Here is a 27,486-nt window from a genome sequence, read left to right as displayed (position 1 = left end):
TTGCTAAAGAGAATTTTTTCCAGCACAAACATCATTTCTGATCCACAACTCCACACAATTCTTCATACTAAATCAGAAGCACAAATTCTCAGCAGCACTCCCACTGTAACACAAACTGCTGTAAGACTGGGAACAAAGACATCCTTTCCCCTTTCACTGCTTGTCCTCCAGGATGCTCCATTCTCTAAGGCAAAGTTATGTTAGCAACAAAGCATAGCCAAGACCTTGCAGCAGTCAACTCACCACACAGAATTTATGTGGATTTACCACTGCATTCTCAAGAGTTGCTTTCTACTGATGCTTCTCAGTTATCAATAATAAAAAGGAGGGGAAAGACAACTTCATTTGATAACACAATCCATGACTACTGAACTGCAGTATTTGCATATTCTCTCACACACAGGGACTTCAAGCTTTTATTGTGTTTCCTCTCAGTGTGAAGCAGACTGTCAGCAATTACTTTTACATTAGCTGAATTACTGAATCTTGATACTCACCTCCTCTATCATTCCCCTCCCCCTAATGTATTCTTTCATCATTCCTCAGTGTACAGAATGTAGATATGGCCTGCAGCTACTTCCTGCTTTGGCATCAAGGGAAAACATCCGCTCCCTGGCCCAGGATTTTAAAAACCACACAGATAGGAACCATACAAAATCCATCATCTTTTTTAATAAGCTTGCTCTGAACCAGCAGGATCAGAGCAAAACAACAGATCCCATCTCTGCAGCTGTTTTCACTCCTTTGATCTCATCAGGGCTAACTTGCTTGCAGCACGTCAGTCAGTGACCTCTAACACATCAGACCTGAAATTTCAGCTGCTCATTTCACATTCCCAAGCTCTCCTTTTTCTCCTCCTAACACATGCAACCCTTCCCCTATAAGCAGGGAAGGAGTCAATGCATTATCTACAAGGCCAACACTGATCTCCTATACAAATCCTGATATACACAGTGTTCTTAAAACACTCTCTAACATCCAGCGGATAACAACTACAAAATAAACAGTCTTAATAACACCAGAGATAAATTGTATATATTGTATATAATTGTATATGGTAATGATAAATTGTATTTATTACATTAGTAGCAGTTTAAACAAAAATATGTATGCACTCATATCAAAACAAAACTGCTTCTCAATAAAATGTTTTATTACATTACATTGTTATTATTACATGCTCGTTACATTCCTTCCTTAAACCCAGGCAGCCAAAAAAACCCTTTTCTAGCAGCTCTATTGTCATTTTCTACATATGAATCTTTGACTAGCACAAAAACAAGCAGGAATTCTGTTCTTTTGAGAAACCATCTATTTTAAATATTATGTTCTTTATCACACTTCCTGAGCTAAAAACAACAGTTAATATAAAAAACCAGCTCTAATGGAGAGTCTGAGGAAAGAAGAGCTACTGCAAAGGAGCAAGCAGAAGAGATGCCATAATCATGAATTATTTTCATGATCTTTTACGTATACAAATGTTTACATATTTTATATTTCTTTATTTCCATCCCTTATCTTGATCCATATAGAAAGCAGCTCTGACAACCTTTTATGACAGGAGTGTCATTATCTCTTGATTCCTAGGGAAAAAAAACTTCACACCAGATATTTTTAAATGAAACTTTATACAGATTACTAAAAGTATTTTATTACAGTTCATGAAAACTCCACTGGAACTTTGCTCATTAGCCATTCACAGGCTGTATAAAGCCACCAAACCACTGGACACCTGATCCTGAACAGCTCCAATGTTGCTGCCTTCTTGTGAGAAACAAACCTACCAATGACCACAGAAGAATTAAAATCAGTAACACTCCCTATGAGGAGAATAAAGACTTTTTACGAGTTTTTGCACTTTTTTTTTTTCCTATAAAGCCACTTTACAGTTGCTTAAAACCTTATTTTTAAAAAGAAATCAAAGTGAAAAAAATCATGCTAATCATCTTTCTTCTTACTTTTCCTTATTCAGCTGAAACTGTTCAACTGCCTTCAAGGATGACTGGAATGGCAAATACTATTTCTATTTTTAAAAGCTTACAGCTATTTTACTGAAAGGCTCCAGTATCTCCACCATTTTGGAAAGGCAACCACAAGCACACCTACCATCTTCTGTGTACAACTTCTGCTAAGCTCAGGCCTCAAAAATTCATCATTTTAGATGGGAGAGCAGGGTTGCTGGAGCTCACCAGCTGCACTCCCCAGGGCTCCTGCTGCAGTGAGCACTCCCCAGGTGTCTCCACGGGGCCAAGCAGGAGTTTAGATGGGGCACAGCCCTGGTGCTGGAGGTCAGCCTGGCCCCACACACAGGAAATGTGCTCAGAGCACTCCCTCTGTTGATGCTGTGATAAGAGAGAGGAAGGGAGAGGAAGGAGCAAGTCTGAAATGTGTAAAGAGAAACAGGGGAGGGGGAAAGTTGAGGGCAAGGGATAGAGAAGAATTTAGAAAATGAAAAAAGAAAATAATAGTAAAAACAGAAAAAGGGATTGAAACTAGTACAGAATAATCACACTCTCACATAGACTGAATTCTTTTGATTGCATTACTTCTTGATGTAATATTCCTTTGGTGTGTACAAACCAGCTGCAGTATTCCACAGCAAGCACCTTTCTCAACCAATTATGTAAAACCACACAGACAACAGCTGTCTGCCAGGGGAAGTAATTTAAGTGGTTCAAAGGGCACAAGACTCTCTCTGGATCCAAACTCCCAACTATGGTGGCAGCAGAGGTGATGGATGTGATTTCACTAAACAAAAGCAGCACTTCCTCTCTTCCCCTTTCCAAACAGCAGAGCTTTAAAAATACCTTGAAAAACATTTAGATGAAAAAATATTGATGAAGGAAGTGTTTAAGCATTGTGATGAAGGTTTCAGCTGCATAGCTTCATTGCAACGTTATTATACAGGACCCACACCTCATTTAACTGGCTGTGCTCTGAACATGAGCAAAGACTGCACAGCAGAAGAAAGGATTTTCCTTCATTTACTGCAGAAGTTGGGAGGTGTGCCTCGACTGACAGAAGGAGCTGCACAGCTGCTTCGTGATGATGGCAGTTAAACACTGCTCTCTAAAATCACACTTCTAATCTTGCATTTTCTAAATTTGATAAGCAGTACATTCCAAACCAGGTTTCCCCATATCTACTTTGTTTTCTGCACCTTCAACTTCAGGACAGTCTGGTATGTGGACACCCCATGCTCTTGCAGTTGAGACTGCGTTCCCTGAACATACTTGAGTCTAAGTAGTTTCAAAACAAACAAACAAACCCAAAAGCAACAACAAACAAACAACTCTCTCCCACACACAAGTCCCCACAAAACACATCTTCATTTCTCAAACATTTAAGGAGAGGAACCAAGCTTGTTTCACTGCATTCATGATTACCTTCAAGATCTTTGCCTTATCCCCCCCTTTCTATGTTGTACCATTATTTCAATCAACTCTCCTGAGAAGTCCATTCCAAGTACAAATTAATTAATTTTAAGGTACTCTGCCTATAATGTCATAGAAGAGCTCATATAAAACAGCAATTACATGAGGTATTTCTTGTAAGGTTTGGGGTGTGTGCTGTAAAGAAGCACTGAATCTCAGTAAACAGGAACGTGTAACATACACCCAATATATACACATGTACATGATTGGGCTTAAAACACCCTGCAGTGCCACTGAGAAAACATAAATGGTTAACATAAGAAGGCTTAGAAGTAATCTAAAAAAAAAAAAAAAAAATTAGGAATCCTGAGTAGGATTAGTACACAAATTCCTAGTAGGAATAGTACACAAAGAATTCACCTATTCTCTTCTCCATCTGAGATACATTACAAAAATGTTAACTATGTTAAAAATGTGTTTAATAAAACTGCTTTCATTTGATATCTCCTATAAAGATTTTACTTTCATACTATGCATATCTTCACCTCCTTGCACAATTTTTCTATTTGTTCGCAAACTAAGAATCACTTATCATTTAAAGATATGAACAAATATTAAATCATATCTACCTTCCCTCCAGTCCCATTTTGCAAAGCAAAGCGTGACTGAATCATGATGATTTGGGAAAGTCATCACCCAAATGAGCTTTAAAGAAACCAGATGTGTAGGATCACTGTCCAAGAGAGGGATGGGTGAGTAAAAAGAAAAAAGATGGCCTTTACTACCAAGTTACTGTATTAAAAACCTTCCTAGAGCTCTATCAATGCAAATCACTTTGTTGGTTCTTTATTGCTTTACTTAACCTTTCGAACCATGAAGGCTAATATTTGGACTATGGAGCAAATTGAAATCAGAAAAGCCTTATTGTATCACAATACAAAGTTAGTAAGAAATAAATGCATTGGAAGAGGATAAGAAACCAAAAATAATTTTTAAAAAATTCTTATGACGTGCCCTACAGAGTACAGATTCTGCTCCATTCAGCAGTTACAAACCCTACCTCTCAATACAACGCTATGTTTAAAACCTTATCTGTTGTGACAGAAGACAGAAGTTGAGAGCCGTGTCAGCGAGCCGGCAGAGCAGCCCTGCCGGAGCTCCTGCAATGCCCCCAGTCAGCTCCTGTAAAGCCCCCGGGGATGCCGGCCTACCCTCGGCAGCGGCGGCCGGGCTCAGCCGGATCCGTAGGGCCGAGCGAGCTGCACAGGGATGAGCCCATCTCAGCCCGAACGGGAGGGATAACTCAAAGTCGATAGGAAAAGCTTGTGCTTAATCTGGTAACACACGGGTAGAGCAGCTGTGCATCGCTCCCTTAGCACCCCGCAAAGTAATCTCTCAAAGAACAAAGGGGCGATTTATTTCCTACTATATTCCCAACGTCACTGTATTACAACAGGTGAAACTGTAAAATGTCCTCCCACATCAAGCATTATACTCAGTCGTTTCGGTGATGCTGCCCTTAGGTTTCCCCACAGTCCGACCGCATTTCCGCCGCCTTGAGCGAAGCGGGCAGCGGGGGGCCTGGGGACATCCAAGAGCGGCTGTTTCGGAGCACCGCTCGCTGCTGTCTCCAGACGCCGGCCGGTGTGTGCACCAAGGCTGCCCACCGACAGCTGCCGCTTCTTTTGTTCCCGCCATCCGTCATTTTCCGCCGGGCACCGCGCTGGGCAGAGCGAGCCAGGGCAGCCGCACTCCCCGGGCGCATCGCTCAGCCCGCGCCTGGCACCGCCGCTGCCGCCGCCTCGCCCGCATCAGGGGACAATTCACCCCATCCTCCCTGCCTGCCCCTGCGCAGGTAACGGGCGCTGCCCAGCCCGGCCCGGGCATCCAGGCGCTGCCTCTTCCCGAAGTCCGCGGGTGACACCTCACGGGCAGCGGCAGCCGAACGCGGCCGCCCCCCGCGCCGCGGCTACAAGGACCCCGGCGGCCGCCCCCGCCCGGCGGGGCAGTGCGGGGCAGTGACGGGCGGTGCGGGGCAGTGCGGGGCAGCGACGGGCGACGCATCCCTCCCCGCCGCAACCCTCGGAGCGCAACCTGCGCGCCCGGCACGGAGGTGTCTCTTCCCTCCGCCCGGCCCGGCCCGGTGCCACCACACCCCAGAGTGCCCGGGGAGGGCCGTGCCCGGCGGGAAGGCGGCGAGGCCGGGATGCTCGGGAGGGTTCGTAACCGCGTCAGCCCCGCTCGGGAGCACCCACAGCGGCAGCCCCGCGGGGCGCCCGGCCGTCGCCCCGCCGCCGCCAACACCGACCTCTCCGCCTGTCACATGAAAACAATTATTGCCTCGGCCGGGGGAGGGGAGGAGAAGTTAAAAGCCGTGAGGCGGAGGAGCGGAGGCCGGTGGCGGCCACCTCCCTCCCACCGCCCCCAGCGGCACATGCACCCCTCCGGCTAGCCGGGAGCCCCAGCTGACCCGCGGCACCGCCACCTCGGCGGCCTGAACTCACCCATTTATGTCGAGCTGGGCTTCGCCTGGCAGCGACAACAGGCTGAAAGTTTGGGGCGGGTAGCCACGACGAGGAAGGGGGCGAGGGACCGCCCGAGCCGCCGCCGCGCGGAGCGGAGGCGCTGACAGAGCCGCTCCCTCCTCCGGCGGCCACCGCGCTCAGCACCCGCCGCAGCCGGGCTGCATCCTGCGTCCTGCGCCGCGGCTCCCTCGGCGTGTGTGAGAAAAAGGAAATATACAGAAATCAGGCGAGAGAAGGGGCTCAGCCTTCAGCTCCTGCAGCCACCTGGGTCCCGGCTGCCGCCGGGAAAGGCAGCCCAGGGCGAAAGCGCCCGGAGGAGCCTATGCCGCCGAGCCGCGGCAGGGGCGGGCGGTGAGCGTGGCGGGGCGCGGGGCGGGAGCGGCTCGGGCTCCCAGGCGCGGGCAGGGCAGCGAGCGCCGCGGCTGCCGCTGCTGCTGCCGGGCGAGCGGCGGCTCCGGCTCCGCGCTGCGGGAAGTGTCGCGAGACTGCGCCAGAGCCGCTGCGCCGCCTCGGGCCGGCGGGAGAGGAGGGCGGGGAGGGCGCAGGAAGCGGAGCCGCGCCGCGGTCCCGGCGGGGGCAGGGGCGGCGGGGAGCGGAGCCCCGGCGGGGAGCGGGGTGGCTCCCGCCCTCCCGGGGCAGGACGCCCTGGGCACAGGGAGGGGGACGGGGCGCGTCCTCGATGGGCGCTGGGGGAAGACCCAGAGCGCTCCCGGGCGGCGGGACAGGCTCCGAACCGCGCACCCTGGCCCCGCACCTGCCCCGTCCGCGCACGGCCCCGGCAGCCGTGCCAGGCCCGGCCCTGCCCCGGGGCGCTGCGACTGACTGGGAAAGGCACCGGCAGCGCCGCAAGCGCCCCTCGTCTCTGCCCGGCCCACCTTCCCCGCACACACCGCTCCAGGTTTGGGTTTAGGAGCAGGGAAGGAAGAAAGGAAGACAAAAAGGGAAGATGAAGAGCGCCTTTGGGGTAGTGTTGATGCTTCACTAAAAAGAGCAGCGTCGCACAGGAGCACGGATTGTTCGAACCGCAGGAAGATGCGAAACCCCTGCTACAGTCACAGTGCGCACACATCAGCAACATGTTTGGACAGAAAGGCATGGAAGGAGGGTGGGGAGGCTTCTGCACAGGCACGCCTTCCACAGGTAAAGACCCTCGGGAAAAAACCTACAATAGCAGCAGAGGAGAAGCGCAGATTTAAAAAAAAAATAAAAGCTGGTATTAAAGTATAGGTAACATTTTACAGCATGAGCACCTTGACTATTAATGAAACAGCAGCAAAACCAGCCTGTTCTTACCTCAGGTAGTTAATTTGTGCATGAAAACAGAAAACTGCCACTTTCCACTCCCTGCACAAGAGATTTTGAAAAAAGCTTTTTCTTTTTTTTTACCCTGAAAATTACACCAAACATTAATAACTACTGAATCAAATAACTGAATTATTTATAAGTAAAAATTTCGTGAAAACATTTATTGTCTGTAGAAACAAAATTTACATTTATTTTATATAAACTATGTTAAACATACATATAAACATACCTACATCTTTCTATATATCCTTATGAACGAGGCTTTTAGATATGGAGTAACATTGTCAAAAGCACCGTCATGGACTCAAAGACTACAGACTTAAAATGCATTTGCATTTAACTCCAGCTTCAGTAGTTTAAAAATGTCATTTCTTATCCACACTTACAAATAATTAAAGGCTTCTCTAACAGTGTGTTTCCATGTGCACATACACGTACACACACACATTAGACAGTCCTTGAGAAACTACAGTATAAATAACATCAACAATCTATTCCTTAGAAGTGGACATTAGTTCCCCTCATTCAAATGGGAGTAAAAAATTCCTGCTATTCTTAAAACAAAACAATGAGGCTTTTTTTATTCCTTGAAGAACACACTTGAACAACAACTCTTTCCACTGCCTCCTCCCTCAATACTAAAGATGTGAGAAGCCAGTCACAAAATGAAAGCCATCTACTACATTATTTACAGAAAATGAAATATTAAAAAGTCAACATGAGATTCAGACTGCTTAGACAAAATTCAGAGCAATGAACAGTGAACAAAAGAAAACTGCATTAAAAGTGGCAGGCTATTAAACCATGTGTCTAAATACCTACTCAAAATCCCCCAACAAAAACCACCAGGCATGGAAGGAAGGGGCAGGTATTATGACAAGAGTTTTCTCTGATCTTGAAACTGAAAAATAATGTTCACAAAGCTCAAAACAGAACACACTTAAATGTTCATGGCTATCCTTAAGGTCTGTTAGGCAATCAAGTGTCACAAGGAGGCTTTCAACAATCTTGAAATGGCTTTTATTCTTTCCTTCCTTCGAAAGGAGGCTGAAGAACATCTTATCTTCAAATTCTGTGGCAATGGAATGAAGTCTGTCAAGGGCCAGAGTTACGTGCAGAAACATCTTTTTTTCAGATTCATTAGGATGCAAGTCTGAAGTCTGTCTTTTAGAGGGCTCTCCCACAAAGAACCTTGTAGATTGCTGTTCAGATGCTTAAAGAAAGGCAAGAGGTGGATTTCAACACAGTATGGGAAACACCTTCCTTTAGGAAAGCAAGGAAATTAAAGAAATCCCTCTATTTACAGTCTTCTAAGGTGAATACTGAGAAATCAGTCTCTCTTTGTTATGATCTTTTATCACCTTCTTCAAGAGACTCTCATTATCCATTTCACAGACATGGCAGAAAATTACTTTCTGATGCATAACAAGCAAGTTTTGAGAACTCTGCCTCTAATGCCACAAAAGTGTAATCCTGGGGTTTGGTTGTGTTTGTAAAGCAACTAAGCTCATTTAAATAAAACTCAGCATTTCAGCCTGGGGCCCTAGGGAAGATGGGAGCAGGTAAACATTACACAGCAGGTGATGGATCAGCTGGACTTACTCCTATCCTCTGCTAATAGTTACCTGAGTTGAGACAGCTATGTTCAAGTCTCAAGACCATCTATATCTATCAGGTAAAATTATTTCAAACATGCAATTATTAGTTAAGGCAGGCTTACAGAAACCTTGCAAATATGTTGCTTCTTACTGGCCCAGAATTTTGTGAACCTTGTGAACTCAATAATTACAAATTTAAAATAAGTATTCTAATCAATTTATGCAAAAATTAAATGGATCAGCAATATAAATGCAAACATCATAGCAACTGAGTATTTCAGACACTTAAAAGGAAGACTCTAGTCATATTAAACCCATTACGTTTTGGATAGCAATTAAAAATAAAATTTCACATGTGAACAACTGAAAATGACAGCATTTAACAGCCATTTCAAGCTAAACAAAACAAAGGCAATTCACATTTGTATTTTCAAAGTGTAAAACAGAAAGCTAGAAAGCTCTTAAGACAATCACATTTTTAACTTGCGCTTCCAATGCAGTGACAGACTTTACTAATGAAAGAGTCACTGTTTTCCTACAGAGGCTTACACACCTATTTAAAGTAAACAGTTGTTTTAACAAGAACTGTTATCAGTCCATGCTCTCACTAGAAAGATTGCAACGAACTTTAGTCTTTGTACATGTGTTTTCTACAATGCAGTCACAATATTGAAAGGCACCAGGTTATTCAAGTAAATTGACCTTTCTTCTACTTAAGCCTTTTCCTTGTGCCTTCACAACCCAAACAGTAACTTCAATACATTGCCCTCAATCAAACACTGTATTCCAGTACAACAGAATTTTCTGTGCTAAAACAATAAACAAGCTGAACTGGGTATGAGTATATACACACAAGTCTCTGTAATTCACAAAGATATATCTACATAGCAATGTCTCACATCATATCATAGACTAGATGCTTCTAGCACCTAAGCCATGAATTTTTATAAAAGTCATTATTCCTGTGTGCATTTTTTAGAATACAAGAGGTTCTATCATGACAGAATCCAAAACTATTTAAGTAAAATTATCAGTAAAAATGTGATTTGAGCAAATGGGATCATACAAAAGATAAACCAACTGAAACAGTGACTACATTTCATGACATTCATCTTAGGATCATGGGGTGGGGGGGACCAAAGTCAGCAAACAAGCCAAAAAACCCACAAACTTCTTTGCAATATATTGCTCCCAGTTGCAGAAATAAACACAAAGCTAAACTGTAATGTACAAAACAAATTAACCATGCATAGATAAAATAAAGCACAAAATCAGGAGTCAGTCATATGTTGAAACCTGGTTAAAGCAGCATTAACTGACTGAAGTCTGACTACTCCAGCATTACTTCCAAACAGTGTTAGCAGAACTACCATGTCAGAAGTTTCTTCATGTATCCACTTTTCCCACTTTACTCAACAAAGAGTTCTCTTCCAGAATTTAATAAGAACACTGCAGGAAGCTTACAGACACAGTAGTATCCTGTTGAGTAAGACAACACAGCCTCAGTAGTTTGTCCTGTACCATAAATGGTTTCATTTCTCACATCTTTTACAGTGCACATTCAGAGCAGTGTGAAGGACTTGTTGGCTTCAGGGTAAACCTGCCCCTCTCAGCAGGGCAGGTGCTGCACTCCCCTGCCAGCAGCCTGATCAGAACTGCAGCTACTCCACATTTGCTTTGGGTTGACTCATTTAACCTGTTGTTTCAGTTCCTTATTTTTATCTCCCAGTATATCTACACAGGATGACTCTGCCAGATTAATCACTGACAGCATTAAGTAAAAAACCACTTTCTTATCTGCAGAAGGTTGCCTGCCTCTATTTGTCCAGGGAGTTCCTTTCCTTCCCATTCCCATTTTGTCCATGCATTTTAAAGTTACTGAAAAAACTAGTTAAATTATTAATGATTGTTATTTAAACTGAAAACCTGTGTTTTAGAAACAAGCCATATGTTATCATTGAATGACTGTGGCATCAATGAATGTTGCACTCTTCCTGCCCTATTCCCTATGAACGCTAAGCAGAACACCCATGAAACTGAAGAGCTCAAGTCACAATAATTTTAGCTGCTCTGAACCATAATTACATTTTCAAACAGTCTCTCTACTGAAGGCATTGTGGAAAAAAAACATTACAAAAAAGCATGCAGAAATCACATCCTGGCTTTCCACCCAAAAATCCAAATTTCCTTTCCTGTGAACACACCTCTAACCCAGAACTGGAATTCTGGTCTACTAGCCACAACAGAGACCAGCCTTCATTCTAGATGGAAATACATCTGCTTGCATGTATTGAAGATATCGTGAATTAACTTTTTTCTTGAAAAAGAACATCTCTTAAGACTACGTGCTATGCATCTTTAATTTACTGTCAATAAGAAGCCTGAACAGATCTGCAATACATACACACAACCCTACCATAGATAATGAATTAAGGCAAGGGCTATAAACAGGAAATAAACACAATACTGTTTATAGCTGCTTATGAAACAGGTCTGGCTATTTGAGTTTTGCACACAGCCTAACAATACTGCAGTATGGTAAACTTCAGAGAATCATTCAGAACAAAATCACCAACTGTCTGCATTTAAAGCAGTTTCAATTATGAACTATTTCTTTGTTAGAAGACACGCTTTCAAAAACTTACATTTTTTGGTTTTCTTGTAATTTAATACTTCAGGCGCCAATTTTAGAATTCACAAAATCATCAAATCATTTATGATGAAAAAGATTAGAGAACATGTGGCTTGGTCAAGAATCTCATACACTGAAATATGAGACAGAATAATTTTGAATACAGACCAACCAATCTTCTAACAAACCCAAGCATGCTTTCAGTGCAGTTATAAGCTACTGCTACAGTACTTTACATAACTGCCTGTTACCATTAATTTTAACCAAATGCTGAAAGTTGTCCCAACATTCTAACAATTTATAAATGTATATACACATCAGAAATCCAAGTGTATTATTAATCCAAAGTAATACAAAATACTGTTTTATGGAAATGACTGAACAGAGGTGTAAAATCTATTGCACAACCTAAAAGGTCATTAATTGGAAAATCCTGAGCTAATGTGCTATTACCAAACAATTCAGGCACTTTTTTTTTTCTTTTTTATTATTACATTAGCAATAAACTTTCAACATAGAAACCTCTAGGTATAACAACTCAAGTTCCATCTGTAACATCATGCTTGGAGAAAAAGTATTCAATAAATAAAACTCCCTTCAATGACTTCCTTACTTGAGACTCGTATGCACACAGAACTAAAGGTACATAATATGATGTTTCAATTGAATACTGTACTTTAAAAGCAATTATTAAAACTGTAAAAAAGTTCTGCAGCATTCAAAATAAAGTTATTTTTTTAATCTGAAAGTTACAGCATTAGTTCCTTTATCCTTTTTTAAGTGTTGAGAAAGTTGTCAAAAACTGAACAGATGCTCCTTTTGCTGTGTTATCTGTTTCAACTTCAGGATCTCAGCTCAGTTCAGGATTCTGTTGCAATATTTAGATTTCCCTACACAGAGAAAAAAAAGAAAATCATTACTGTCAGTTGTAATAGCAGAAAAACCCTCCCAAACTTCCTAAGTTCTGTATGTAAAATGCAAGGTTCTTTCAATTACAGACTCAAAAAGCACAACTATAGTTCACCTTAAAAAATACATATGCATCATTATTACTTCAAATGAAATAAAGATGTTCAGACCTGTTTAACAGATCTTAACAAGTTTTATCATTACAATAGGCAAAATGCTACAATTTCAGGAACAGTTTTGCTTTTTCAGAATTAGCCAACCAGCAAACAGTATGCTGTTAAGAAAATGGTTTTCATACTTATTCTTCAAGTTTTATTTTACTTTAACTCACACACTCAAATTCACCAGGTGTAAGAAGTCCCATAAAATTCAGAAGTCACTGATGAGTCTCTGATTCAGTATCTAGCAGCCAGCATGTTTTAAGTATGCTTTATAGGTTCCAGACAAGAATCTTAACAGCCAATTATAGAAGAACACTGGAAATTGCTCACAACAACAAAACTGTAACATTGCTATACCCATTTTACAAGGTCATAATTGGGGGGGGGGGGTATCTTTCTCCTATTTTCCACGAATTCCAATTCAATTTAGCCTTCAAAGATAATACTTCTCAGAGCCCATGTAAATAGAAGATATATTTGCCCAGATACTTCAGTAACAAGTGATCTCTTTACCTTGTTTCAAGTGCTTGGTTTTCTTTCTGATAGTTGGGTGGTTTTCGTTTGTTTGGTTTGGTTTGTTTCTTACAAGTGTGTTTCCTTAAGGGGTTTTGGGGGCTTTTTCTTCTGCCCACTGGCCTGTAAACTTAGGGAATTTTGCAAACAGCCATAAGAACCTGTGCTTTAAGGTGCTTCTGTGCTCCAAGAGCTAAACTCTAATCCAACTACAAATGCTTATTTATTCAAGTGTGTTTACTTGTAGCTGGATGGACACAGAATTACAAAACAAAAACTCAGAGCACAGAGCTGCAAGGGGCTGTGTAGCTCATATAATCCAATTCCCCAATGTCACAAGTAACTTCATACTACTTTGATCAATTCTAATAAAGGATTTAGTATGTTTTAACTACTGATCCTCACAAAAGCTGCAACATTTTATACGGCTCAAAAGTTCTTCTGCAGTTCAAGATTATTGTTGGCCCATACACTCTGCAAATCAAAGTTTAAGCTTATCAAACCACTTTACACAAGACATTATATTGTACAGGAAATTTTGTTCAGAGCAGCACCCCAGTGAATGCTTTAAAGCACATAATTACGGTAACATAACAAAAAGGAGAAGCACACATGTATTAAAAAATTATTAATATCCTTCTCTTAGATTAAACAGGACAGAATATTTTGTTTCACAAAGGCACAATTTCTGGTCCTGTCAGTAGGAAGAGAAATCAGCTGAGCTTGAGGAAAAAATACTGAAACAGAAGGAACCACAGAATCTCAGAGGGCACCTCTGATTTGCAGTTACACAAAGCAAGTTTCAGCAAGTTTCCATAGAATAAACAGAGAGGAAACAAGAGTGTACAGTCAAGTTTGCCAGTGAAGTACAAAGAGCCAATATCCCAGGAAATCCCACCCAAGTCATCCCATGGAGATTTAAAAATTGAAATGGATCTTATGAATATGCATATTTTACAAACGGCTCAGTAAAAAATAAATTAATCCAACTTACCTTTTCTTTCCTCAAAAATCCATCTCTGAATTTATTAGTGGCAAATCCCCTTACACCAACAGAACGTAACCGCTGGTACTTAGCCTGAATATATAAACCCTTCTGCACTAAGCCTGATTTATAATGGGGTTGCAAACGGCCATCTGCAAAGTTGCTCTGTAAGGGTGGGGGAAAGGAAGAAAAAAGTGTGCAAAATGAGGGCACCAAAACTCAAAAAGTTCATATTTACAGCTATACACATGTAAAACCTCCAGTACTCAATGACAGAAGCATGCATTTGCAAGTGCACACCCTTTTCCTTTATGTCCATGTATTATTTCTTAGACCACAGGGCTCAAAGAACTGTTTTATTGCACTTGCTGTTTAGAACATCTGAAATTATCTTCCTTGTAGAAAAAAAATAAATGCATTGTACAACATTTTAACATTTTTTCAACCATTAATGAGGCACAGTCCATCAACAAAAAACTTTCAGACAACACCTCACTGCCACTACCAAATTGAGTGATGCCAAGCCTGCAGCAGGCACACATTGAGCCTACAGTGTCACACTAACACAAGTCAGTACACAGTGTTTTTCCTAGAGCTTTAATGTCTGACAGTCTGAACACACAGGCATTTTCTATGCCTTTGATACCTCCACACTGGAAAACTGCAAACTAACCTAGTGTGGGACTAGGAGCAGAGGCCACAGAGGTATCAGAAGACTTAAAGGTGAAAGGCATTATAAAAACACAGAAAGGATATAGCAAGATCAACACTGATCACAGCAGCTAAAGTTTGAAAAATATTTTCATTCCTAGGCATTCAGACCTCCAATGAAATAGGCAGTAAATATCTTTAGAGTAATAAAAATGTTATTTATCATAATTTTCCATAGTTTTCCAACACTGCCATTTTAAGTTTTTCAACAGCCACTCCAAATTTAAACAATGGGTTTTCATCTACAATCAGAGAAAACCTTCAGGCCATATAAATTCTTCTTATCTTTTACAAACACCTTTGAAGAGCAGGAGAAAACAAAATATGTCACAGAAACAGCCCTTCTTGAGCATGACAAAATTCCTGTGGTGAAATGTCTCCTTTTGACAGAGTAAGGATCACTTCAAGAAAAATCACATGCTCTGAGATTGCAATAACTTTAGAACCACTTTTTCCACTGTGTTTTCCACTGTGTGGCTGGTGAACAATAAAGAAAGAACTGCACAGAACAGAGGTTTCTTTATGCAAATGTAGAGGTTCTGTTACTTCACAAATCATTTCACCCACCTACTTTGCAGGAGACCAGTGAGAATCTGGCCCCATCATTCATTCCCCCAGGGTTACTCTGATGGAGGACACTTGCAAGAGCCCATTCAATGCCAATCACTTTCCTGGAGAGTATCAGAGTTGCAGGCACAAAGAACTTCCTTGCACTAGGTTGTATTACATGGCTATGTGCCTATCACAGGGAAAACTGAAGGGCACTTTTAATGCTGGAATAATGCCCTGAACAAAGCACTTCAAGTTCCCATTTCCCCATTCCTGCTATGGTTCCCTTGACTTCAGTGACTAGAAAGGAGGCCTTGGTGGTCTGCCACTGCAATTGTATGACAATAAACAAAGGACTAGAACAAGCAAGGGATGGGGAAAAGGTGAAAGGTATTGAAAATTGCCTTGATAAACAGCTCAGACATTTAAACTTAAGCATCTACATGTTCTGTAAGTGGGGAGAGAAGGACACAGCAGTAATATTACTGTAGAGGAGCATCAGTTACAGACAAAGCTAACAGATTATATATATTTGGCAAATAGGCACCTCAGTCACACACAGCTTATAGCAAAACAAGATAATCTAAAGTACGTGGAAAACATCAAAACTTTTGGTCTAGAAATAAGAAAAGAGTCTGCTGAAGTGACAATCCAGGTTTACATTAGGACTATTATAAATAATGCTAATGACAATCCCTAGGAGCCTGAAGCTCTAAAATAAGGGTATATGAGTAAATATATAGGGCTGCACTGTGTGGCAGGGATGGAGTTAATTTTCTTCACAGCAGCATGCATGGTGCTGAGTTTTGGATTTGTGACTAAAACTGCACTGGTAACACACCAGTGCTTTGGAAATTGCCCAGCAGTACCTGCACAGCAGCAACAATTTTTCCTCCTTCCTTACTCTGCTGCTCAGCAAGGACACCAGGGTGGGCAAGAAGCAGGGAGGGGACACAGCCAGGACAGGTGGCCCAAGCTGAGCACAGGGATGTCATACACCATATGATCTCCTGTGGAACAGAAACTGGGGGAAGGAGGTTTTGGAGGAAGTAGCCATTGCCTGGAGACCAGCTGGGCATCAGTCACTTTGTGACAGATGGTGAGTGACGGCCTTTGCATCACTTTTTTCTTCACTACTTAAAACTGTCTTCATCTCAACTCATGACTTCTCTCACTTTTGCTCTCCACATTTCCATCCCATCCTGCTGGGAGTGGAAGGGAGCTGAGGGGAGGGTGGCAGCAGCTCTGTGGGGCTGTGCTGCTGGCAGGGGTGAACCCACCACAGCCAATAACACACAGAACTATTCTTAAGCAGTGAATGCAGTTTAGTTTTAAAGATCACTTTACATTTACTTGCTTAAAGGCTGACTTAGTGATTCATGATAAAGGGTCATTACAAAAAAGACCTTTTAAATTTTGTAAGACTTCTCCAGATCCTTTATAAAGTATTTTAGAACAGGCAGTTTTTTCTTTTCCCAAAAATATAGTGCAGACCATATGTTTTTTTTTATATACTCTGAGTAGACATCACTTTTTGCTTACTAAATTTAAATGCCGCTATTTTATATATCAAGAAAAAACTGTGTGGGGCTTGTTTTTTTTTTTTGGGAGATGGGGAGAGGGAAAGGCAGAGAATGGAATTCTATATGGGTTTTTTGGTGAGGTTTTTGTTTCTCTGTATGCTGCTGCTCTTTTAAATAATTAGCCAAGAAAGTCCTAAGTGTAGAAGATAGTCAAGTCACCTCTATTTCATCAACAGCACAGCAAGAAAACTGTTGTGCAAAAGGAATTTAAACATAAAAATTTAAAGAAATTAAGTCAAATCAACACCACTGTTTCCATGGCAATGATAAAAGTGCTATACACATAAGCAAACTGCAATACAAGTGCATATGCCATTTTCCCTATAAATATTAAAGTATCCTGGGACAGATCACTAGATATTCATATCTACGTGAGGTGACAACTTAAATGGACACTTTCCTGCTTGTACAATCAGCAGAGCTGCAGAGTGATGTAAATGAAAGGAGCACCAACCACCAACACTGCCTCAGGGATCCAGCAGTCAGTGCAAGATTCCTCCATCACCTGGAGGCTGACAATACAGAGGGGATACAAAATAACAGGCTATGATCTTCTAAGGTGCTGAAATAGTTGTGTCAGGCTTTGAACACTTTGAACTTTTTAACTTAGAAAAAGACTTTCTCCAGCAGAATAAAGACAGCAGTTTATGCTGGTGTTAGCTCAGCTATCTGACTAAGATTGGCTGGCAAAGCACACCTAAACTGGAGAAAGTCTTTTTATCCAACAGCTCTTATGTTTGGGGTGGAGTGGGAGGAAAGAAGGGGGAAAAAAACCCCACAAACCACATTTATACTTCCCCACCTTTCAAAGTTTCATCCAAAAATGACAGCTACTCAGCCACTGAAATTTTACTTCACTATCTACAAAACAGAAAAGGTGACTATCTATTCTGTGTATTACTTTACTCGTAAGAACGCATGTTAAAAATGTAGGGGGAATTTCAAGTCGAAACTTAGTGTAAAGCTGTTTTAGATTTGACTTATACTTTTCTCACATCAACAATTCTAACTGGACTCATGCAGAGCATGCCGCTGTCAGCAGAAAAGGAAATGTTTTGTTTTTCTGCTGAACCCAGGATACATTTTACAATTAAAAGGCATTAGTTGGCCACTGCTCTACCTGAGAAAGAAGCACAGTTGCCCATCTCTTTACCCTCTTGAGGTACCAAGAATAAAATCTCACTTTCAATTTTTTTTAATGCATAGCTAGCAGTATGCAGGGTATTCACATGACATTATTTACCCAGAAATCCCTACATGAATGGGTTAATGAAATAACAGTAATACAGTTTTGAAAGTAACACAACTCACATCTTCCAGTCTTTGGAAAAAGCTCAGGCTTCTGTCACGTGAAGGAAAAAAGCTCAGCAGCTTGGGTTTTGGATAGATGAGTTTTCTACTTATTGTGCAATTCCTGCATTTCTTATTCCTGACTCTGCAGTAACATACTTATTTCAACTGCCTGCATACAACACTGGACAGCCCTGCTCAATCCACTGCCAGCCCTCTCACCTACTAAAAGCTAAGCCTCCCATTATTCCAACAGAAACAATTAGGCTTTGATGATACTATTTTTCATGGCACTTAATACCTTCATAAATGCCTCCTGTTACGAAACTCAACAGGTTCAACCACCATTTTATATAACAAACATTTTATAAAAACTGATCTGTACCTTAAAGTGCCTTCGGATGGGTCCTGCATTTTCAAGGTGTCCTCTAATACGTCTGTGGGGGTAAGTGTCACTTGATTTTGAAGCATAGTAAGAATTCTAGTAGGAAAACAGTTATAGCTTCATGTTAATAAATTATTCAAGAAAAAACATAAATTGTTCAGGTTATACTAACAAATAATGCAACACATTCAGTCTTGTACTGTTTGACACAATGACACTCTTTGAAGGAACAGGAGTAACAGGAGCATTGAGCTGAAGGGACAGCAGAGTCCCGAGCAGAATCTAAAGATGATACAGACCATCCTCCTGGAATGCCTTCCTCTTGGAGAGATCTAAGCAGATGACAACACAATTAAGGCTCTCCATCCCTCCCTCCCTCCCAGAACAAATGCAAGTATCAAGTAGAGCAGTCACGGCTTGCATCAGGAACAAGGGTGACAGGATTGGTTCTCTGGAGCTCCTGGTTAGCACATGGCCATCACTCCTTAGTGTGTAGCCCACACACACCTCCACAGCAAACAAACAATGCGTAGCACACTGAGGTCCTTAGAAAATGCTACTTTTAACTCCTTAGTTCAAGGGAGCATTTGAGAATTGCTTGCCTGCCACACAAGCACAATTTCAAAAGCAAGTTACACAGACAGCTAGTATTGAAATTGTTGTGTCAACACACTGAACAGCTGGAATCCAACAGCTGTGGTTGCCTAAAACAGAGCACTCCCTCATTGACCTACCTGCACACTTTGGCTCTTTTCCAACTTTCCCTATGACAGCTACTTCTAGAAGATGTCATTCTCATCCATCATTGCATATGATCACCAATATTTACAGAGGCATTGGCACATACTTGTATATATTGAAGTCGTCTATGCAGACAGAGCAAACATGCTAATGAACTCTAAGCAATTAAATTTGTTTGTTTATGGTCCGTTCTTGAATAATCCCAGAAGCATTCCAATGCTGTTGAACTCTCTTAATAGAGGAAATTTCATCAGCTTGAAATACATTTTTAAAAGAACCTAAGAAGAGAACTCCCCTGAAATATTTCATAAATACTAATCTTTAATAATAAATGCAAATGCATGCTTTGCTGTTCCCAGAATTTCTATCCTCTACAACTACCAAACCCTTCTGGCAAAACTGCTAATACTGGTGTGGGGAGAGAGGGGGCTATAAATATAATGGAATGATGTTAGAATCCAAGATAACTTTTAACTAGGATTTAAGTTATCTTTCTTTTTTCTTTTTTAGACTATGTTATTGCCTGCAAGTCAACTATTCAGCTTCTTACAATGCCTTGACAAGAAAGGATTCAGAGAACAAAAAGAGAAGAAGAAAGATTTTATGAAGTGAGATCAAAATGGTTTTTGCAAGAAAAAGATAAGAACTTTCCAGTTCCCTTATTCTAAGAAAATAAAGACACTCCACAAAATCAAATTAACTTTCTACATACAACACAATTAAATCAGGAAGCTCCTAGCTGAAGTACACTCCTCCTTTAAGCTGGGAATCCAGCAAGGTGGAAAAAAAAATTAGAAGAATTTCCTATTATAGTTCAAAATAAACCTCTAGGAATTAAAATAAAGCTTGCCTTAATTAACTCTGGATACAGCCCTCCCCATCCCCACCTTCCTTAAGACTAAAGTACATGCACAGAAATATTAACATTAGAACTACTTGATGCAAAGGTACAGCAAACCACTTTTTAGGAAGTTCTTAAACCAGAGGCCTAAAAAAAATAAAAAAGAAAAAAAGGAGGAGGGGAAATACACATGTATACTTGTTCTGATTTTCTGCTTCACTCTTCAGCCAGCCTCCTTTTGTCAGTAGGGTAAAAGGCTAAATGGACAAATCTTACAATCAAGCTTAGATACACAATTGTACCTTTCAGGCCTAAGTTTTTCTCAAGTTTAAGCTCAATCCCCCATTATTGAATATTAACATCACAAATATTATATTTTGATTACTTAACTAAAGTTTTTTACTCTTCTACTTGTCTGCAAACCAGCTTCTGAAAGGCTGACCATTAAGAGCCATTGTGTCTTTAGGTTGTCTTGCATTTTTAATACCTGAGCTTTCACAGTTACTGTTGTTCCAAAGGAATTACTCTCTACTGCAGTGCAGGACTTCCTAAAAATTGCACGTTTGCAGTTCACTATTAAATATGAAAATGCAATCTTCCTGAATCTTCACCACATTCAGAAATAATTCAGTGTCTTTTTCAAACCAACCTCCTTTTTATTTGCAATTACAGTATTACTGTGGTGGGTTGACCTTGGCTGGATACCAGGTACCCACCAAGCAGCTCCATCATTCCCCTCAGCAGGGCTGGGAGGGAGAAAATAAAATTTTAAAAACCACATGGGTCAAGAAAAAGGCAGTTTAATAAAGCAAAAGCAAAGACTGCACATAGATGCAAAGGAAAATGTAAGATTTCTTCTCTACTTCCCACCAGCAGGCAATGTGCAGCCACTTTCCAGGAAGGCAGGTTTCTGTGCACAGTGGTTGCTCCAGAAAATAAATGTCACAATAACCAATTACCTCCCACACTCTCCTTCCTTTCTCTGAGCTTTTATTATTTCCTTCCTCTTGACTGAGCAGATGAGGTCATATGGTCAGTTTGGGTCAGCTGTCCTGGCTATGTCCCCTCCCAAGGTCTTGCCCAGGCCCAGCCCACTGGAGTGGGGTGGGAAGCAGGAGAGGCAGCCCTGCCACGTGGAGCCCAACAGTGCTACCAGCACCTGTCTGCACCAGTGCAAAGCACAGCACTGGGAGGGCTGCCATGGGAAATGAACTCCAGACCCAATGCACGCACTTACTGAGCCACTGGCACGCGCTTTGGGAGACCTGAATCTTAGTCTTGAAGAAGTAATGTTTTTGCCATTGAAAACTTGTGTTTCTTTACACAGAAGGAGGCACTTTTTTGTCTGCAAAGCAGCTACACTTGAGAGTTGACTACATGAAAGCTACTTTTGATGGACCTCAGAACTAAGTACCATGGGCTCCTGGAACCCTCTCCATAGGGTATTAGTTACAGTGTATAAAAAATGACAACTTATGTTAGTCTCCTCCTTATTTTGCTGCCATCAGAAAAAAAAAAAAGTTTAGAAAAAAAAAAGGCCTAGAATTATACTACACACATTAAAAAAGCTTTTCTGGTCTCACCAGTTCCCCAGGTTAAACAAGCACATGCACCTGGAACTGATTACAATTCTTTAGAAAGAACTTTCCACAGGAGACAAATTTATTTGTACTGGACCTAATGTTATTGTCTCGCCCACTTCAGTATTGAAGTAAACTGCAGAAAGATAGCCTAAAGAATAATTGTCCAAAACTAGGTTTCATAAATGCAATATTCAAGAGATGTGACATTGCATTGTTTAACATTTCATCCCCAGGAACATTTTTCAGATAATTCTTGTTATTTCTGTGATTTGCTCCTCATTTTTATTTAAAATAAGTGCTCTTCAGAACTTTTATCATAATGAAGAGAAAAGAAACACTGTTTCAGTAACAATACCACCCACACAAGATTCAGGCCTTCCCTTTGTACCAATGACAACTAGAATGCAGGAGAGTATTCTTTTTCTCAAACTACTTAACATTAGCTCAGATTATCTGCTCAATAACAAGGCCTCCTATTTTATAATTTAGGTAATTACACCATTATGTGGAAGAAATGTGATATTAGACACAAACTTCTTTTATGAAAAGAAAAGGAGTGGTATCAGAGTGGTTTTAGTTCAGATGTACTAATCTCTGCTTCAAAAATACCTGAGAAAGTGCTCTTGCACTAGAACTGTGAAATTATGACTAGTTTTATTGTTGAGCACAGACAGAAGATAAAAAAGCCCTACTCAAAATTTAAAAGGGCAAGACATCACAGATTGTTAAATTTACATCAGCGTAGACAATGAAGCAAAATATTAATTATACATCAACAGTGCAGGAGCTACTATTTCTGCATTTAGGCTTACCAGATGAGGTCTCCCAATAAATTTCCTGAAAGGTGGCTTAATGAACTTCATAGGCTTTTGGAAACCATCAACTTGAGATGTTTGCAACTTTGAAAGACTGCAGCTTTGCTGGTTCCTGATGTGTGTGAGAGAGAGTGAGAACAATTAATATCTAAAGCCACAGCATATCAACACCCTGTATTTAAAACTAGCTTATTCTAGCATCTGTATCACAAATGCAAAGCGCCAGCTTATAAGTAAATCTTCCTAGGACAATCAAGAAATTCCTAGTCCCAGCTCAAACCGCACAGAATTCCACAGCAAGGTGTATCCTCTCACCGACGGCAGGGGAGCAGGGACGGTCACTGCTGCCCTCTGCTGGCGGCAGCGCTTCCTGCACCGCGCCCCTCCCAGCCAGCCCCGCGCACCTTGTCCCGAACGCGCCCTGCCACGGCATTCCCGGTCCCACAGGAGCTCTAGATCAACACCTACATCCTCCAGTTTCATCCTCAGCAAACAGCTGATTCTGGCTTTGGGCATTTGCTTGCTTGTTTTTACTGTTTTGTTGTTTCTTTTTTTTTTTTTACCAAGAATATTGCTAATACAAATGCATCCACAAACTTCTAAATGAAGTATTTACCATGAAAAGTAACCACCAGAAGTCAGAATTTGTATTTCACAAAACACACAGAAACAGTTTTCATAGCTCCAAAACAAGTTAAGGAAAAAAAACAGCAGCACACTTGATAAACTCAGAGGCACTGCCAGTATCTCATCTGAGCTATTAGAGCCTCTCTAATAACCTCAAGAAAATTCTACATATCACTGATGCCATTACTGCCCTCAGCCTGGAACCCCTGACAACAAACTCCAGGACATCCATACTTGGTAGGGAAATTTACACTTCTCAGAAAAGATAAGCTGGACAGTAACTGGGGAAGTGTGCTGGGGGAAATGAAGCAATTCCAGGGATTTTGTCCTCCACGTGTTAACCTTAATTTTTTTTTGTTTCAAGAATCTCAAATACAAGAAATTTCTTCTACAGCTTCTTAAGTCTGTTTTTCCAAATGTGTGTATTGCCATTAGTTGCTATTACAGACTGCATTTAAAATGAACAAGGAACAGCACACGAAGAAAAATCTGCACAAGAAACTATGACTATGGTGTGGATACATCTTATTACACTCTAGAAATTCAATAATCAACATTTCTATTAACAGTCCCTCTCTCTAAAGTGAAACAGGATGAGTGAGGTTAGCAAACACCTTTGGGGCAAAAACCTTTAACAAACCTTCTGGAGGAATCCATAGGAGAAATACGCCATTCCAAAAATCTAAGTTTTCAAATTCTCCAAAAATGAGAAAAATTCCAATTATTTGCTGATATTCCACATTTTATTACCAAACCAGTAGGGCAACAAAACAATATATTCATCCTAGAATGCTTTTACAGAACTGCAAAATACCATGAGAATGTTGTTACGTGGCACATTGAGGAGTTTAAAAATCTTAAACTTTTTCAAACTAACTTTGTCCTCTCTTCTTATTCAATGCTAGTTTGTGCTTGCTTTTCATTTTCACCCACTGCAGTTTAACCTCTTTCAAGGTAACACCTCATTACAGAGTAGTTTGCAATCTATGTCTGCTGGATTTCAGCCCCAGTCAAACTTATAAGGCCTAACTGTAGAAAATAATCACCACAAATGTGAATGTAACTGTGGAAGGGCCCTAAAATGAACAAATAAGGGAACTATAGGCTTGGGCCAACAAGATTATTTGCTCATTACCTTGGAGTTACACCATCTACATGAAACACTCTCTCATCTTCATTCTTCAATCTCTCTTTTCTTCTCCTTTCTATATCATACCGTAGATCATTTGGATCTTCTAACACTCTTACAATGTTCTAGTTAAAAGGAAGGGTTGAAGCCAAGTTAGCTGCTAAGAACTCAACACCAACCTGCTTCTGTCCTTCAGGGGCAGAACCCTGTACATAACCTGTTAACATAGTTCAGCTATCTGCACACAGGACAGGTTCACAGCAACTCAGGGATCCAAAGCCTAAAGCAATAAAAAATGGTCCTAAGCAATTTATCCTTCCTTGCACCAGCTGCCTTTTTACAAGTTTCCAAACAACAGTGCACAGAGCACTGGAATTCTGCATGGAGTTGCCAAGGCAGAAATATTTACATAAATTTCAGTAAATCTTAAGAAGTTCTACTATCCTTAATAAGGAGAATCTTCATGTACCTGTACTATAGAAAAGGAATGGTAACTAAATAATAGCAAGCAGAGCTTTAAAAGGGAAGATAGAAAATCTTATGAGCCCAGATGAAAGCATGGGATAAAATAGCATTCTGAGGAATTATGTGGATTTTCAGTCATTGTAACATTAGAGTAGAAGAAACTTTAAGGCTTTTTGTAACCTCAGAGGAAAACCAAGAACCACACATCAGTCAGGGACTCAGTATTTACATTATTTAAAACCAGACAGGGGTTCAAGCTGCAGGAATAATCACACTCCAGCTACTCAGGAGAACACATCTGCATTTTACTGCTCAGTGAACACAGTACCACATACTGTGGTATCTGTAAATATGCTCAGGTGTGCATTTTTTCAAAACACCCAGAATTACTGCTGGTCTTCACAGCATGTAGAAATTATGTTCCAACAGCAAGGGGAAAACATTGCTTACATGTATAATGTATCTATAATAGCAACTTACTGCTTGCCAAAAAAGTTAAGCAACCAAGGTACCTGGGGAGATTCAGGTGGCACGGTTCGTTTGTTCTGAAGTTCTGCTAGAGACATGTCAATCCTCCTGGAACACAAAAACACTGCATAAAAACAAATGCCATCACTGTAAAAGCAAAAGCATTCTTGACTGGGCTACAGAATGTGTTAAAGATACAGGCAGGTAAAAATAATTCATAAAAACTTCACACTGTGTAAAGTCTACTGAAGATTAATTACCTTAATGCAAATAAATTAAGACCAATAGTTCAACAATTACCTGTGAATTTCTGGATCCAGATGCATTTTCACTTCTTTTGTATTTGCACTTGATTTATCCTGAATTTTTGAGAACCGTTCATGCAGAGTTATGTCAGAAGATGCAAAATAATTTGCTGTGAAGAGATATTAAATACAAGAATGTTATTTGTAGTATTTGAAATGCACAGTGGGAAAAGCTATCTTTTAAAAGATTAACTCTTAAGGATACCATGACAACTCTATTGAAACGAAATTTCAAACTATTTCCACTTGCAGTTTAATATTCACAAATGAAAGATTAGGCCAGCCCAACTTAGACACCCTTATTTGATAAGATTAAACTCAATTGTCAGCTCTACCATGGTAGTACTCAAATAACTTGAATCTATATATAAAGATATACAGACTCAACACTGAGCATGATGCAGCTGCCTAAACACTAATCTGAAAATTTAAAGGAACTATGCATAACTAGAGAGCTGTGATTACAGCAAAGCTCCCTTATTCCCTTATGTATGAGTAACAAGCAGGTTACTCTCCCATACTAGAATAAAATCATTTTGATCTTTAATCTCCACAATAATGCCTCAGTTATGGCCTGAGACCTTCCTGCAGTCATCCTCCACCCAACTACTTTAAATCCTCAACCCACATTTTCCTTAAATACAAAAGGAAGCCAAAATACAAACAAAGCCAATGGCAAACACCTGAGACTTACAGGGACCTCATATCTAAACCACCAGCTTTGGATTTAGTAATCTACATTTGTAATGTATATATATATATATACATACATATACATACATACATATATATATATATATATATATCTGTAATATATACATGAACATACATAAACATACATATACTTCAAATACTACAGCCACCTTTAACTTGATGAATAATTGTGATTATTTCCTGAGTAAATTCTTTTGAAGGGTCGTTCTCAATGTTTTGTTTCACAGATGCCATGTGCTCAAACACTGGATGAAAATTTTCTTTTTTTCTGCCAACAGCAACCAGATCATGGGACATCTGTCTCTCTGTAGTGTGACTAGAAGCAGTCCTAGAATAAAAAAATGTATAGTTTATTTTAAAACTAATATCTAAATCTGAAAACTTGAAATAGACAAGTAGAATAAAACAAATTAAGAAGTTCATTGTATGAATAAATGGGATTAAAAGCAAAAATCTCATTTTGTTCCTTTTTTTAATTAAAAAACTAGTAAGGCCATAAGGAAGAAAATCTATCATAAAATATGAAGAGATAATTTCACTCTCAGGAATCTTTGTTTCTGTGAAGTATGCAATACAAAATTTGTGACTTTTAAATTTAATTCAACTAGATTATCAAATCTAGATAAAAATTTAGATCTTGATAGACATCTTTAGAATAATTCTGAAATGCAGTTATGCCTGTGTCTTGTTTAGAAGGAACTACCAGGCAATTTTCAAGAACAGTTCAGAGATAAGAAAAAGAGTCTCAAATCTTTAGGAACTGAATCATAACTTCAGGCTAGTGAAACTGCTTCAGTAGCAGTGTGTGAACTCAAGAACGTGCTTACCATCTTTTTGTAAATTTTTACTCATTCTAAGTAAGTTTACACACCAAATGGTTGCACTGCTGCTCAAAAATTATTTTGACAAGAAAGCCAACACTTCAACAACCATACTGTTCTTGCTGCAAGGAAAATGCCTGTCATTCTAAAACATAATAAGAGCTCAGATAAAAGATTTTAGGATGAGGACTTTCGTCGCAGACATCTTTTCATTAAAAATCCTTTCTTAGGATTTTTCTTCCTGAGAAGCTGAGAAGCTTCAGGAACAAAATGTAAACAATGGTTATCTGCTGCTGTGGAATGCAACAGGGGCATCTGTGATTGGACCATCTTAGATGTTTATAATTAATGGCCAATCACAGCCCAGTTAGCTTGAACTCTCTGTCCGAGACACAAACCTTTATTATTCATTCCTTTCTATTCTTAGCTCAGCTAGCCTGCTGAGATGAAACTTTTC

The 27,486-nt window shown here is 40.5% G+C and overlaps 2 protein-coding genes across 6 annotated transcripts in view; both read right to left on the bottom strand.

Annotated features, from left to right (window-relative positions):
- Positions 1–6,330, bottom strand: part of SH3KBP1 (SH3 domain containing kinase binding protein 1) — a 211,470-nt gene extending 205,140 nt beyond the window's left edge. For 2 of the 3 annotated variants that reach the window (XM_036382203.2, XM_036382221.2), the window contains exon 1: positions 5,879–6,330. In XM_036382203.2, the coding sequence (XP_036238096.1) occupies positions 5,879–5,882 (4 nt within the window). In that variant the 5' untranslated portion in view covers positions 5,883–6,330. The remainder of the gene's footprint in view (positions 1–5,878) is intronic. The other variant, XM_036382211.2, reaches the window with a different exon arrangement.
- A 1,020-nt stretch (positions 6,331–7,350) lies between these two features.
- The window catches only part of BCLAF3 (BCLAF1 and THRAP3 family member 3), a 33,925-nt gene continuing 13,789 nt past the window's right edge, over positions 7,351–27,486 (bottom strand). For all 3 annotated transcript variants that reach the window (XM_036383122.2, XM_036383130.2, XM_036383139.2), the window contains 8 exons: positions 26,358–26,536; positions 25,490–25,604; positions 25,234–25,297; positions 24,263–24,381; positions 22,498–22,612; positions 18,521–18,616; positions 14,012–14,167; positions 7,351–12,324 (listed from right to left, as the gene is read on the bottom strand). In XM_036383122.2, the coding sequence (XP_036239015.1) occupies positions 12,295–12,324; positions 14,012–14,167; positions 18,521–18,616; positions 22,498–22,612; positions 24,263–24,381; positions 25,234–25,297; positions 25,490–25,604; positions 26,358–26,536 (874 nt within the window). In that variant the 3' untranslated portion in view covers positions 7,351–12,294. The remainder of the gene's footprint in view (positions 12,325–14,011; positions 14,168–18,520; positions 18,617–22,497; positions 22,613–24,262; positions 24,382–25,233; positions 25,298–25,489; positions 25,605–26,357; positions 26,537–27,486) is intronic.

The sequence above is a fragment of the Molothrus ater genome, chromosome 2 (genome assembly GCF_012460135.2).
Source record: "Molothrus ater isolate BHLD 08-10-18 breed brown headed cowbird chromosome 2, BPBGC_Mater_1.1, whole genome shotgun sequence".
Classification (NCBI taxonomy): domain Eukaryota; kingdom Metazoa; phylum Chordata; class Aves; order Passeriformes; family Icteridae; genus Molothrus; species Molothrus ater.
Note: the sequence above shows the minus strand (reverse complement) of the source record. Positions and strands in the feature narration are given on the sequence as shown.